Source organism: Microtus oregoni, unplaced genomic scaffold, assembly GCF_018167655.1.
Source record: "Microtus oregoni isolate MIOR12 unplaced genomic scaffold, Mior012 000004F_ref0000308, whole genome shotgun sequence".
In the NCBI taxonomy this organism is placed as follows: domain Eukaryota; kingdom Metazoa; phylum Chordata; class Mammalia; order Rodentia; family Cricetidae; genus Microtus; species Microtus oregoni.
This window is the reverse complement of record NW_024543063.1, coordinates 58,487,516-58,501,614: the sequence shown is the minus strand read 5'-3', so window position 1 is coordinate 58,501,614 and position 14,099 is coordinate 58,487,516. Positions and strand designations below refer to the sequence as shown.

At 46.5% G+C, this 14,099-nt stretch overlaps 1 protein-coding gene across 1 annotated transcript in view; it reads right to left on the bottom strand.

The window, feature by feature from the left end:
- LOC121446908 (liver carboxylesterase 1-like) overlaps window positions 1–12,129 on the bottom strand; it is a 28,007-nt gene extending 15,878 nt beyond the window's left edge. The window contains exons 1-5 of the mRNA XM_041649806.1: window positions 12,013–12,129; window positions 8,938–9,142; window positions 6,123–6,267; window positions 3,993–4,126; window positions 509–662 (exon numbers count right to left, since the gene is read on the bottom strand). Of these exons, the coding sequence (XP_041505740.1) occupies window positions 509–662; window positions 3,993–4,126; window positions 6,123–6,267; window positions 8,938–9,142; window positions 12,013–12,064 (690 nt within the window). The 5' untranslated portion in view covers window positions 12,065–12,129. The remainder of the gene's footprint in view (window positions 1–508; window positions 663–3,992; window positions 4,127–6,122; window positions 6,268–8,937; window positions 9,143–12,012) is intronic.
- Window positions 12,130–14,099: the final 1,970 nt, after the last annotated feature.

The window sequence follows — 14,099 nt, the reverse complement described above, 5'->3', positions numbered from 1 at the left end:
CTAGGCACAAACAAGCCACAGGACAACCTCGGAGGAAGCTACTTTCAGTGCTAAACTCTCTACCTGTGAGTCTGGTTTCCAGGGGGAACAGGGACCTTCTAGTGAGCACTAGCATCTGTTTTTTGATAAGTCACACCTACCCCCATGTCAGGGGAGTGGCAAAGCTAAAATGATTAGAAAGAGGAGAGAGAACACAATCAAGATGACTAGGAACACCATGGTCACAGGCTCAGCTGGAACACCATGGTCACAGGCTCAGCTGGAACAGCATGGTCACAGGCTCAGCTGGATGTTCTTTTGGCTTCAGGACACAAAACTGAGCTCTGAGCTTCTTGGGAGCTCCTGGTATTTATTTCTACACTGACTGCTGCTGAGCCAGGAGTTAGGGTCAGTCTCAATGCAGGTCTTGCTGGCCAAAGTGCCTGTGGCTGGGTTGAATGGTCTTCAAGGGGATCCATCAGCACCCACATCAACCCTGGACATGAGGCTTGGTGCCAGGAATACTTACAAGGACAGAGACACTCTCTCCTCCTGCTGACTCGCCAAAGAGGGTCACAGAGCCTGGGTCCCCCCCGAAGTTAGCAATGTTGTCCTGGACCCACTGGAGGGCAGCTACTTGGTCGAAGTGACCCCAGTTCCCTCTGCTGTGTTCATCTCCTGTGCTGGAAGAGAAGGGTGAGAGTAGGAGTCAGAGATGCCGTAGCTGGGCTATGATGGGTCGAGAGCCATGGCTACGGGAGGATCATCCCTCGATGTTTTATATGCTAAAGGTTTGGTCTTCCGTGGGGCAGCATTGGGAGGTGGTCCAGCCTTTAAGAGGGTGAGTCCATTGTTAGGTGACTGGTCTATTGAGGGCACTTGGATGAACGTAGTTCTGGCAGCATTCTAGTTAGTTCTTATGAAAAGATTATAGACGACCATGCCTGCACCTACTTGCTCTCTGATTTCCTGATAACCCCTTTGCCACAATACTCGCTGCCCTAATATGACACTGCCCAGATGTCTTTGTCACAGCTGATACCAGGCTGCTTGAACTTTTAACCTTTGAAGCTGTGTGATAAATAAACCTCATTTAAAAATTTACATTTATTTTATTCTTAATTGTGTGTGTATATATTCGTGTGTGTGCACACATGCATGTCTGTTCTTGTGAGGATGCTAGTGTCTGTAAGAAGTCAGAAGCATGTGATTTCCCTGGAGCTAGAGTCACAGGCAACTGTCAGCTTCCCAATGTGAGGGCTAAGAATTGAACTTGGGTCCTCTGCAAGATCAGTACTCACTCTTACTCACTGAGCCATCTCTGCAGCCCAACCTCAGCTTCAGGTATTTGTTATACCTGTGGAAAGCAGCCTGATGCAGAAATTTGGTACCAAAGAGCTGGTCTGCTGATACCACTGTACCAGGAAACGTGAAAGTGACTTTGGGAAGAGTCTAAAGGGTTCGCAGGAGCAGGCTGGTCAGCCTGAAGTGTGGGATGTGGAGTGCTATAGATGACTCAGGAATGAATTCTGAAAAAGAACACTCTGTGCATCTTTGCAGAGAAGGGGGGAAAGCCATGCGCATGCCCTAAAGCTTTACATAAAAATGATGGAGGACTTGACATGGTGGAAACAATTTCTAAATAGCAAAGCCTTCAGGACACAGTGTGGGCGTTATTGGCTGATGGTAGTGAGATTTTCAGTGACGCTGAAGGTCAAGGGGAAACAGACTAGAAATATGTTAAAAACTATCCTGTGGTTAGAGAAGGATCAGAGAGAAAGCAATTAGGGATAGACCCAAGAAATCACTCGCTAAAGAGATAAGCAGGAGGTTGATAATAGGTTAGCTGGAAAAAGTCTTTGGGGCCATCCATCATAGACACACAGGCCTTCCAAGACATGATGAATTCAAGAAAAAAACACAAGACCTCTCCTTGAACTTCCTACCCAAAGCTGTCTCAAAGTTTTACTCCCAGCTGGCAGAATCTCCAGCCATAAGAACTATAAACACACTGGTTAGGAAGGTGGGAGTCCTCTGTGGATGCGTGTTTTATACAAGCACTTTGGCCCAATGTGGAGTAACCACTGTGTGAAAGAAGCAGAGAGGAAACTAAATGATCACTACAGTAACTTAGGCCAGAGACACAGGGCTTTGATTTTGGTTGGAGTTAGGAATCAATGAATACCTGAGTTATGAACGTATTTAGAGGGTAGAGCTAGGAAGTTTTACTGGCCATGTAGCTATAGGGTATGAAATAAAATTGAGTCTGGACTTTATTATGAACAATCAAAAGTATAAAACTGAATACAGCTTCACAGGGGGCCTTATGTAAACAGGAAGCTAAATGTTGTGGTCACTGAGTTGTCAAGGGCTCACACTGGCTCTGTGAAGTAAGGCAGTCCTGGTTAGACATCCAGGGAAACAGAAGGACATAGTTAAAGATGCTATCTTGGCTTCAAAGGAGAGGTGTGTACCTTGGTTACTGTTCTGTTTCTGTGGAGAGATGCTATGATCAAGGCAACTTATAAAAGAAAAATATAATTGGGGACCTGCTTACAGTTTCAGAGGACCAGTTGCTATCATAGTGGGAAGCAGGACAGCAGGCAGATAGTCATGGCGTACACACACACACACACACACACACACACACACACACACACGGGGAGAGAGAGAGAGAGAGAGAGAGAGAGAGAGAGATTGATTCATGGGCTTTTGAAACCTTAAAGATCACCCCCAGTGACACACCTCCTTCAATGAGACCACACCTCCTAATCCTCCCCAAAAAAGTTCCACTAACTGGGGACCAAGCATTTAAATGTATGAGCCTATGAGAGCCATTTCTCATTCCAACCACCATAGTGGGGAATTCTGGGAATTACTGGACAGGGAAAGGGAGGCATCCAGAGGCCTGAGAATGGGGAGAGAAGGAACAAAAAAGGACTGAACACGAGCAACCAAGGAGGTGGAAGGTGGCCAGGGAGGTGGAGGGTCGCTAAATAGGTGGAAGAAGGCCAGGGAGGTGGAGGGCGGCCAAGGAGGTGGAAGGCAGCAGAGAGGTGGAGGGTGGCCAAGAAGGCGGAAGGCGGCCAAGGTCAGAAGAAAGAAGCAGCTCAAAAGCTCAGAAGCACAGGTGCTCACTTGGCTGCTGCTGAGGGCTCAGAAAGTTGTACTGGGGAGAGTAGGAGGACATTGTGGCTTCAATACGCACATCCTGCCAGGCATGGGTGGAAGAGAGAAAGGGAGAGAGAAGGTGGAGGGACCACTTGTGGCAGGCTGAATGAAACAGAAAGTAGAGAAACCGAACCTAGGGAAAGAGACCTGGTACCTTAAGGGATGATGTCTTCGTTCCTGAGGCAGAAGCCTAGAACAACCAGCGGAGAGGCAGACCAGAACCATCTTCCAGCTCCTCAGTCTCCTCAGCGGTGGCTGAGGTTCAGCTAGACTACTTAGCAACCATCTCAGGATTGCATGGAATATGCAGAAAAGGATCCTAGAGCAGGAAACCTGGTCCTGATCTCACAGTTGATGGAGACTCTAGCCTGGACTCCTGCATGTGCCAGCCGCTAAGGAGGAAGTGAGCGGTGTGTCCTCCACCACCCTCCAGGGCACATTGCTCCCTGGGTCAGATCCCCTGAGAGCCTCCATCCTCCCCAGACACTCTTACTTTTGTGCCTCCCATCCTAGGAGGAGACTTGCAACACTGAACTTCTTAGAGACTGCTGTAGGCAATGCTGTGTGCTTGGCCGCACAGGTGAAAGGAGACACGTGATTTAGAACTAAATAAGAGTTGGCTTTGGAAGATGGGTGAGTTTAGAACAGGCCGTCCAGGCAGAGGTAACAGTATGCACAAAAACCCAGAGCAAAGGCAAAAAGTGTGGTGAGGAAAGAGAAGACAGGACAGAGTCCAACCTCAAGAAACACAAACGCTTTAAGGAATGCAGATGAATGACCAGGCATGGGTCCTACTGTCCCGATTGGTGTTCATGTAATGGGAAAAAGGTCCAATATCTTACCTGAGGAATCCCCAGATGCCCAGGCGGTATTGAATGGCTACCACCACCACTTTTTCATGGGTAGACAGGGCCAGTCCATCAAAAGTTGATGCCCCACCAGACAGTAAACCGCCTCCGTGGATCCATACCATCACCTGGACAGGCATCAAGAAACCATTCAGGTTATAAGAAGTAGAGAAGTAACGACATTTGATGACCTAACTAAGTCTTGCTTATGACTAAGGAAGCCATTATCCAAGCCCACGAGTGTCTATCATGGCTACAACAGGCCTCTCCTTCCCAACTCTCTCAGCCAGGTCCCAGACCACAATTCCATTCAATGCAGCCTAGTTATTCATTGTGTAACCCTTCTCTCCAGTCTCAAGGACCATGTAATTTACTGGTTCTTCCCAACAAGAATGTTGTTATGGGAACAGCAAAAGCCAAGGATGTCATTTTCTCCCCAGGACATCACCCATCTCACACCTGGACATAGCAAAGGACAGAGCTTGCATTCTGACTGCACCTCAGTTTACTGGTGAGCTAACTTTCCCTGTGACTGAAGAAGTATCTCAAGAAGCACACATGTCCCCAGTGGTGCCCCTTCCTGAGGTGTCTCTCCTTAGCCTTCCTCAGACCTTCCCATCTCCTAAACCCATCTACCTTTGCAAGAAGTCTTTAGATACTGACTTTATCTGAATGGCCACTGCCCATCTGGTGCTGCCGTATGAATTAAAGATCATGAGAAAAGGGGGTAGGTACAATTTCTGATTAATGGCTCCAGACGTCACATTTCAAGGAAGAACTGAAAGAATAAAATTCTATAACATTGCTAATAAAATATAAAAGAACCCACAAACTGAACTAATTACTGTTCAGGGCACTTTAAAATACCCTATCCATGTAACAGGCAGACAACCTGCTTGAAGTTCCACAGCTCATGAGAGGTGGAGGCAAGACTTGATTCAAGCCCTGACTCTTGTAGCTCACAGCTGCAGTTCAGTGAGGTAGCTGTTGGGGCTACGAGGGCAAAGGGCAGATGCTTTGTCTGCCTTGTGTATCCAGGACTGAAGCATGGCTTGAATGTCAACACTGCATGCTCACATGGAATGGTGCCCATGAGAAGAAACAGAGGTCCAAAGAGTTAGAAATAGCCCGGGTCTCTCATCTTCTCAAAGGCACACCCAGGATTAATCCTGACTCTGTTCTCTGGGACCTGTGTCCATAGTTGGAACATGTCCTGCCTTTAGACTCCCACAGCCCATTTCTCCTCCTCCTGGGCCCCTACCACCTCGAGGGAAGGACTGAGGAACGGTCATCTCAGAGGGAAGGCTGAGGGTAGAGGCTGGTGGGCAGTGACAAAAGGAAGAAGGTACCATGAAGTCTTTGGCCCGAAAGGTCACTTTCTCCAAGAAGACCTCTGTCCTGTGCCTTGTAACTAGCAGCCTGTCCCATCTCTGGGCCTTTGTTTATATGAAAATGCTGACTCGCTGGGTCAGTGGTCCTTGCCAAAGGCAACTAAGGAGAGAAACAGATTAAAGTGACATCCCAGATGTTTGGCAAAGGGGAAAGCTGGGGGGATTGCTCCAGTCTGCATCCCACACACCTTCGTCATGGGACCACGAGAGTTTTCACAGACGGATCTTGGTGTACTTGGAAGGTCACACACTTGTTTGATTTCTAAGTCCATGTTAAAAGATGTGGTTTGAAGGTCTGGGGACCCAAGTTCTCGGTCCATTAGCCCTAATTTATAGCTTCCCTCCATCTTTGTTTTAGTTGCTCTTTATATAAAATTGGGACTAGGTGAGTGCTGAATTGTGGATCCTTTCCACTTCTGGCTTTAATGGAAATTATGTCTTAATTCCTCAGGGATCAGATTCTTAAACAGAAATGAAGACAACCATCATTGCTTTCCTAACCTTAACGTGAGAAAACAGACGAACTGGGAGATACTTACGGATACACTGCAGTCTCCCACGTATGCCTAGTATCACTGGGGAAAACTGAAGTACCTGAATAATTTTCCTGCAGTCAAGGGAAGTCAGAGGTCTGGCTAACAGTACCTGTACGTCAAGCATCCTTCACCCCTTCTAAACTGCCTTAGAAAATCCGGGATGCTGAAGCCCCAGGGTGCCGACTTCCATTGCTTACCGGCAGCTTGCTTTTGCTGGTCAAGTCAGCAGGGGAGTAAATATTTAAGTAAAGGCAGTCTTCAGAATACTCAAGAGGAACATCTTCTAGTTGGTTGGCGAAGACGGCAGAGAGCACTGGTCCCACCCCTGTAATTTGGGAGCACCTGAGATGGGGAGAAAGAGCTTTGAGATTCAGACAAAGCCCAGGAAGGACTTTCTACTGGGTGGTTTAAACTCACAAATTGAATTGTTATTACCAGACTTGAGACAATGATGTGGATGGGAAGCTATTTGGGAGTCCTGGCAAGAATCCTGGAACCCCACAGAAACCATGCAGAAGCACGGGCACTCATTACAGTCACACAGCAGATCCAAGGGGGGACCTAGCATCAACTCTAGGCCTTATTTTTGTAATGAAATAGCCATCATGTCTGTACAGGTCACTGCAGGGGGATGGGTACCCATAAGATCCAATGAGTCAGAATCTCCAGCATCTGCCTCACACAGGTACTGAGGTGGCCCAGTCTCACTTCCAGCTGTTCTTACTGCAAGAGGCCTCTGCCTCCTCCATGTAGCGAAGTTATGGTTGATAGCCTTGCCTGGCCACTGGGATGTATTTTCAGGCTTGAATCCCTGGGGAAGCAAGGTCGTGCAGCCCTGGAATTTTCCTCATATATGCTCTGTTGCCATCTCTCTCGTCTGGAGAGCCTCGGGACCTACAGCAAGCCTGGATCAGCGTGCCCTGCACTGCTGAGATGGATACAGCTGTCATTGGCTTAGGGAACACAGCATCCACCCTACTCTTGGAGAGTTCAGGTACGAAATCAGCTGTAGAGACTGGTAGACACTTGGGCCTTCAATGTGTAGATATTGTACAGTGACCACGAGCATTCAGAGCAACATAACCTCAAGAAATATACAAAATAGAGCACCTGAGACAGTCCCCACAATGACAGGGACATGGGATCTCTCAGAACTCTGACTCCAAACAGTGTTTCTCTGTTTGTTTTAAGGAAGAAAAATAGACTTTAAGGGAACATAAAGACACGATTCATAAGTTCATCGTAAAAGTTTTATTTGGAAAGAAGTTGTCTATAGAGAAATATTTCTAATTGCTTGTTGTAGCAGATACAGTTTTTACTGTATGATAGAAGTTTAATATTGAGACTAAATGTTAAAAAAAAATAATCCAGCGGGGACGCTGAAGCTGAAAACTACAATGAAGGAGGTGAAAAATGGACCAACAACAAAGGCAGCAGACGGCAGAGCGGTGCTTAAAGACTGGCCTTTCATGCTTCTGTTTTGTCTTTTCTATAGCACTGAAGGCTTTTGAATTTTCCAAGCAAACAGTTTACCGCTGAGCTATAACCACCGCCCTCGCACAGTGAGAAAAGAATGCGGATGAAGGAAGAAAACTCATGAGACCCATTAGGAGCATCAAAAGAGGAAGCACAGAGGTTGTTAGAGACAATGGACAAAGACCAAGAGCAGGGGCACTTATTCACAAACAGAGACAGTTTCAGCCTGGAGGGAGCTGCTAAGATTCAAAGGTCATGAGTTCCATCAAACCCAATAAAATCACCTATGACATATTATAAACAAACTCAACAATCAAAGGTAAATGAAAACAAACAGTAAGAAAAAGCAAACAGCACACAGAGGAGTTCTCATATGCCTGGACAAACACAAGGGAAGGACCTTATTGCTGCCAGCTCTGCCTCACATGAACCGCTAGTTTCCCAGATAGAAGCCATGTAACAGGGAGTGTAACCTTTGCTTGCGGGAGACACGGAAACAATTCCAACTGTGTTAGCCCTATCATCACGTTAAGTATTCACACCTGTCTTTAAACTGACCAAACTATTTTACTTAGTAAAAATCATATCTACTGAATTTGGTGATAATATGCAAGATAGAAATGTAACATCAAAAACTCAAAATGTCAGGAAAGAGTTGAAATTTAAAGTGTGAGTTGTCTTCGTTGTCAAGAGGCAGGGTTCTCTCAGGTTAATACTGTAAGCACGGGTGTTTGCTGATAACTATGCAGTTACTACAAAGCCAAAGCTTATCTTGGGGGCAATGAAAAAAAGCCAAAGGATCAAGGGATACCCCTTGAGAAAACCATCTGACTATAAAGGAAGACAGTGGGGCTGGAGAGATGGCTCAGCCATTAAAAGCTAGGCTCACAACCAAAAATAAAGGAAGACAGTGAGAGGGAGGACAGGGAAGGGATGTGTAAAAGCTAGGCACCTTACCTGAGAGGCTGCCTGGGCTTTCAGACCTTTGGGGCTCAGCTGCAACACTCCCAGCATCTCACCCCCAACACTAGCAGCTTCATCCACAAAAAGTTCAAGACAGGAGAGGTACAATAGGTGCCTTGTCTCCCTATCAGCAATTTTATCTAACGAGTGAATCGCTAACCATTATAGAACACCACACAATCCATTTTCTTGCTTTGCAATTATTCTATGTGTGTGTGTGTTTGTATGTATGTGTGTATGTATGTGTGTGTGTGTGCCTCTTTCTCTGTCTCTGTCTCTCTCTGTTTCTGTCTCTCCTAGAATAAAACTCTATGAAGGTAGGGGATCTTTATTGTGTTCACTGATACATTATCAGAACCTAGAATATGTCTGGAATATAACAGTTGCTCAACAGATACATTTTGATCAAAGATTCTAGAGCACTCTGACAGGTGTGGAATGTCTTTGAGATCTTACAGTATGTTAATACATAAACAAAGTGCAATCAGTCAGACAGCCTTCTCAACTCTTTCCTACAGTTCTCTGAGGCAGATACCCTATTGAAAGAGACCCAGGCCCTCCCCAGTGACTTACATAGGAGGGTAGGAGGTGGCGTTCTTCACAAAGCTCCAGGGCTCGGCAGGCTGTGGTGGAGCAAACCTCAGAGATCCAAGAGGGGGCTTGGCAAAGGGAACTCCCAGGAAGACGGCCACAGGCTGTTTGAATCCTTCTAAGCTGACATATTTCCCCAGGACTTTGCCATGAACAGTGTCCACCACGGGTGGTGAGGACAAATGCTCTGATGACCAAGGAACAGAAATAAAAATGTACCAAAAGGCATATCTTGTGTTTTGCTTTTAGGTATGTGGCCATGAATAAGCTACCATAGCTATGTAGGCATCAATCGTTTCTAATATAAAATTAGGGTGAGAAAAGCCATCCTTCCCAGTTCAATGGGATGTCAGAGGGGTAAACCCGAACTGAAAGCAGGAAAGCATCCATCCCATGGAGGTCAGGAGATAGCTCAGTCAGTGAAATGTCTGATGTTGGTGTTGGTTGCTGGGTGAGATGAATGCGAGGTGGGCCCTTGTTACTTCCTACTTATGCTCCTTACCACTGAACGGACCAAGAAAGGAACAAGTGTCAGTAAGAGAGTGAGGCAGAGGGATTGTGAGACAGGAGGAGGAAGAGAAGCAGAGGTAGAGGAGTTGGCACCATTTTTAGGAGCTTGTGGGCTGCCCTCACCTTAGCTCTGAGTGATTAAGTCAGATAGTGGTAGGTTACAAGAACTTGGTACTGGAGATGGCTGTGGTACAGGCTCTGGATTCGTTGGACCCTGTGAGGGACAGCATCTCTAGATCTGCCAGGCTTTGTGTTTTAAAGCCTTAAATACAGAAAGCAGAACCCATGCTTATTGCAGGACAACTCACAACTTCAGTATACGTTTGTGCCATTTGAGGGGCTGAGAAAGTAAGACTCATTGGACATGTGGTACCCCAGCAACAGGGCCGAATTGTGCACTATTTATTTCTGAATCAAAAGCTAGTGCTTGGCCATCAAAGCACGTCTAGATTTTGTCTCCTTTCTGGCCCAGAGACACTGTGGCAGTTCTGAAAATGAACATAAGGCAGAATGAGAACAAACAAATCTGGAATAGAGCAGTCTCTTGGTGCTGGAAGAAAACCAGAAGAAAACTCTAGAAGCCTCACCCCAATTCCATCTTCAGGAAAACCGTTCAGGATTCTTCTAATCCCTCGGTTTCCTCGTCGGTAGCATGGTGATATTAGAGCCCGCTTAGCAAGGCTTCTCTGGGAAGTAACGCCAAGCGATGAGTGCACATCCGGCACACAGCAAATGCTCTGTATGTTTACCTCCATCTGACATGAGTTGTAACCTTTGAACTCCTTTTTATATCTCCCATCCTAATTGTTCATCTTCCACCCTGGCTACTGGCTTCTACCTGCTTCATGTTCAGAAGAGCATCACTGAGCTAACAGAGGCCACATTTAGTGATTTTGGCTCAGATGTTGCCTCTTTCAGCCCCTCTTGCACTTCTCCCTGGACTTCTACGCTGCTTCTCCCTTCCTTCTCCCACCACTTTGGTAGGTGTTCTCAGTTGCAACTGTTTTCATGTTTTGAATTGGGCATTGTTACTACTTTGGAACCTGGTTTCCTATAAAGACCTTCTTGGGCCATTGCCTATGCTTTGGTAAGACCAATTTTGAATTACTATTTTGTTCTGACCACACACTTGAGTGGAGATGTTGATGTATTGTCTGTATTCAATGGGGGCCACTGAAGGATGGGAAAACAGAATCATGCCATGTTCTGGGAAGGCTGCTCTGAGATATTGGTCCCACCCAGGAGCCGTATAGGACAACATACGATCCATGGCTGTTATCAAGAGTAGCAATCAGGACAGAGGGTCATGCTGGTTTTTTATAGTGCCGCACCAAGTGGCACCAAGACAGGGATGGAGCTGTAGGAGTTGGGGGAATGATTGTTTACTCCACAAGAATGGAGCCCACAGGATAGATAGCAGCCTGGTTAGGTGACTGTGTTGAGAACTACCAGGAAAATATTCTTGACTCCAGAATGGTCCCTGCTATTTACTTGTCTACTAAGCAAACCTTAGTGCCTTAGCTAGGGATTTGCTATCCTTCCTTTCATGCACCTGTATATTCCAGGACTCCCCTCCCCTTCCCACGGACTCCACTTAGCAGCATTTGTAGCCCATTTTTCCTTCCCGGACAGGACGTGTATTTTGGCATCTGAGTCTCTCAAGACTCCTCTCTTTCACTTATATAACTCCTTTCCACCTTCCCAGCTCCCATGGTGATCTGAAGGCCTCACTTCCTCCTCCAATTCCTTGTAGCTCCTTCCTGTTCCCTCTCCCATCTAGGTGTGTCTATGGTCCTTCCCCTATGAGGTCAGGCCCCTGGGCCTAAGGGCTACCTCTGTTCATCCTCTTACCTCGCTTACAGCTAAGCCAACACCTCTTGCAAATTGAAGAACAAATTATCTTTTCTATAGCCATTGGCTCTTAACATGTAGACTTGACCATATTTCAAGCTTTTATTAATATAACCCATCTAAATCATCACCTATTTAAATCCATCCATTTTTTGGTGCTTCTAGTCTAGGCATCATGCTAAAAACATGCTAGAAACAACTACCTATTTCATCTCCACTACAGTCCAGGGAGGAAGGTACTATTGTTTTTTTATAGTCCAGATTCAGGACCCAGGCATTGCATAGTTCTAGTCAAAAGATACAGAGTTGAGCTAGACTCTATCAAGTCCTGCAATCTGAGCACTGCTCTGCCCGATGTTGTTAAAACTCTGTTGAGTTTTCTACCTCCACATCTGACCAGGGCTGGAGTAAGGCAACTTGGGGCTCCCTTAACTCCTCATGTTGAGGCAGGGGGGTTGCTCGTGGGCTTCCTGGCACCTGCAGTTGGGGTATCACGGTGTTTTTCCTTCCTGCATCTCTGTGATGGGCAGAGCTTGCTGAGCTTTGATGCTCTGAGCCCATGTCAAAGTGCAGCTGGTGAGCACTGGTGCAGAACAGAAGCTGTCATGCATCCTCTGATACCCATCTGCACCTACCTCAGCCTAGGCCCTGGAGCTTCAAATGCGCCCCCAGGGTCTGTGTATTAGAACAACTCACCAAAAGCCACGCAGGGGTTGAGGGATGCCAGGACCAGAGCAAAGAGCCACATGGTAGAAGGCCAGCTGCCCTGGGGCCCTGTGAGTTGGTCTCGAAGCTCTGCCGGTAGAGTATGCATATCCCTCTCAGATGGTGAGGTCTTGTGACCTCAGTTATTCATGCGCAGTCCTGTTGTCTAATCGTGAGATGAAAGGTGCTCTAACTGTTCCACAGAGTTCCCAGGGGTCCGATGGCAACTCAGGCCACATTCAGCCTGAGTTCAAGCTCTTATAATTGGTTCCAGAGTCAACTATCAGATTACGGATGATCTCAAACTGGTCCACCAACTTCTTACATAAAGTCTCTCCCCGTAACTCTCTAACATTAGAGGTCCTTAAAGGTGGGTTCAACAAATGGCACCTTCAGGCCGGGCTCAGCTTTGGCCTGAGACCCCCAGAAGGCTGGAAATTTTAGAGGAACTCACAGCTCCTAAGCTGCTGTCCTGGGAGTTTAGAACAAGTCTGCAATGTCCCTGTGCTAGTGGGTCAAAGAATTCTGTGTTCTCAAGTGTGCGAAGTGAAGCTAAATTTCACACAGTTCTCCTTTTGATTCCTAAATTATTTTTCATGTGTTAGGAGCTGTGAACCCCCAGATCCTGAATTTCTTGTAAACAACTTGTTTTTCCCTGGTCTGAGTGCCTACAGCTGCTCTGAGCACAAGACCCTCAGGGGTTCCTGATGGCAGGGGAATGGTTTCCGGTGCGTTTGGCTGGGGCATGGCTATCTCTATATAAGCTGCCCCTGGAGATAATAAAGGGTGCATTCTTGGGGCATTCCTGTTTCAAGGATGACCCGTATCTCTCTCTGTCTGAGAGTCTTTGTGTGTTTCAATCTCCAGCCCCTTGCCTGGCTCACTAACTGTAAGGTAGCACACAGAGTACAAACGGGCGTGGTGCACCACAGTCATGTCCCTGCCAAGTGGTTTGGCCTGGTGATATTGACTTCTATAATCAGAAAGAGTAATACTACTCTTTAGCATGTTTAGGAAGAATGTTCATATTTCAAAAAAAAAAAAAAAAACAAAACAACTCCATCTCTTCTGCAATCTGAAAAACTTCTTCTTAGGATATAGGCTTTCTACACCTTTCCCTACGTCTACATGTTCCAGAGAAGACAGCAACACATTTGATATTGGTCTCTAGTTTTTGTTTTGTTTTGAGACTGGATCTCTGTAAGGGACTTGAACTCCTTCCCTAACTGACAATGGTTTTAAACTTTGGATTCTCTTGCCTCCACTTCCTAAGTGCTGATAGCACAGGTGTGTGACACCACGCCCAAAGCTTTGTTCTGTCTTATCTATGTATTTAGGCTTCTGTTCTCCTCCAGGTCTGCACCTTCTCAGCTGGAGTGTCAGCCTCCAGGAACCTCCTAGAGGAGAGTGTTCCTTTCTGCCTTTGCTGCCCTCTGCTGGACAATGGGAAATACTCAGGTTAATGAGAGTTGGTGGGTCAGGGGGAGCTTTCTGAGAAGAATATTTTGCAGTGATGGAAAATACAAGTCATTGCTTGGTGAAGTGAGGAGGCTCTTTAGGGGTCCTGTGTCTGCAGGATTTAGGAGTAATTGAAGGAGGGGCTGGCCTTGGATACACCCCATCTCTTGAAAACCTGAATGCCTGAAGTCGCACTGAAAAATGAAAGGACCACTTCCAAAGTTGTTCATTACAGAGCATCTTCAATGCCAAGAACATTAAAGCAGCAACGTGGACAGCTTCAATAAACTTAGGGAATATGTATACTATTCAGTTCAGCGAGTGATCTTCAATAAGATGTTTGTGTCAGAAGCCCTGAAAGCTAAAAAGATAGTGCCCAACGCCTTTAATCCCAGCACTCGGGAGGCAGAGGCAGGCGGATCTCTGTGAGTTCGAGACCAGCCTGGTCTACAGAGCTAGTTCCAGGACAGGCTCCAAAGCCACAGAGAAACCCTGTCTCGAAAAACCAAAAAAAAAAAAAAAAAAGATAGTGCCCAGGTCCTATTCAGGAAGATTCCAGTCAGTTGGAATGGTCTCTGACTTGGCCATTGGGATTTTGGGAAAGCCCCAAAGCAATCTTT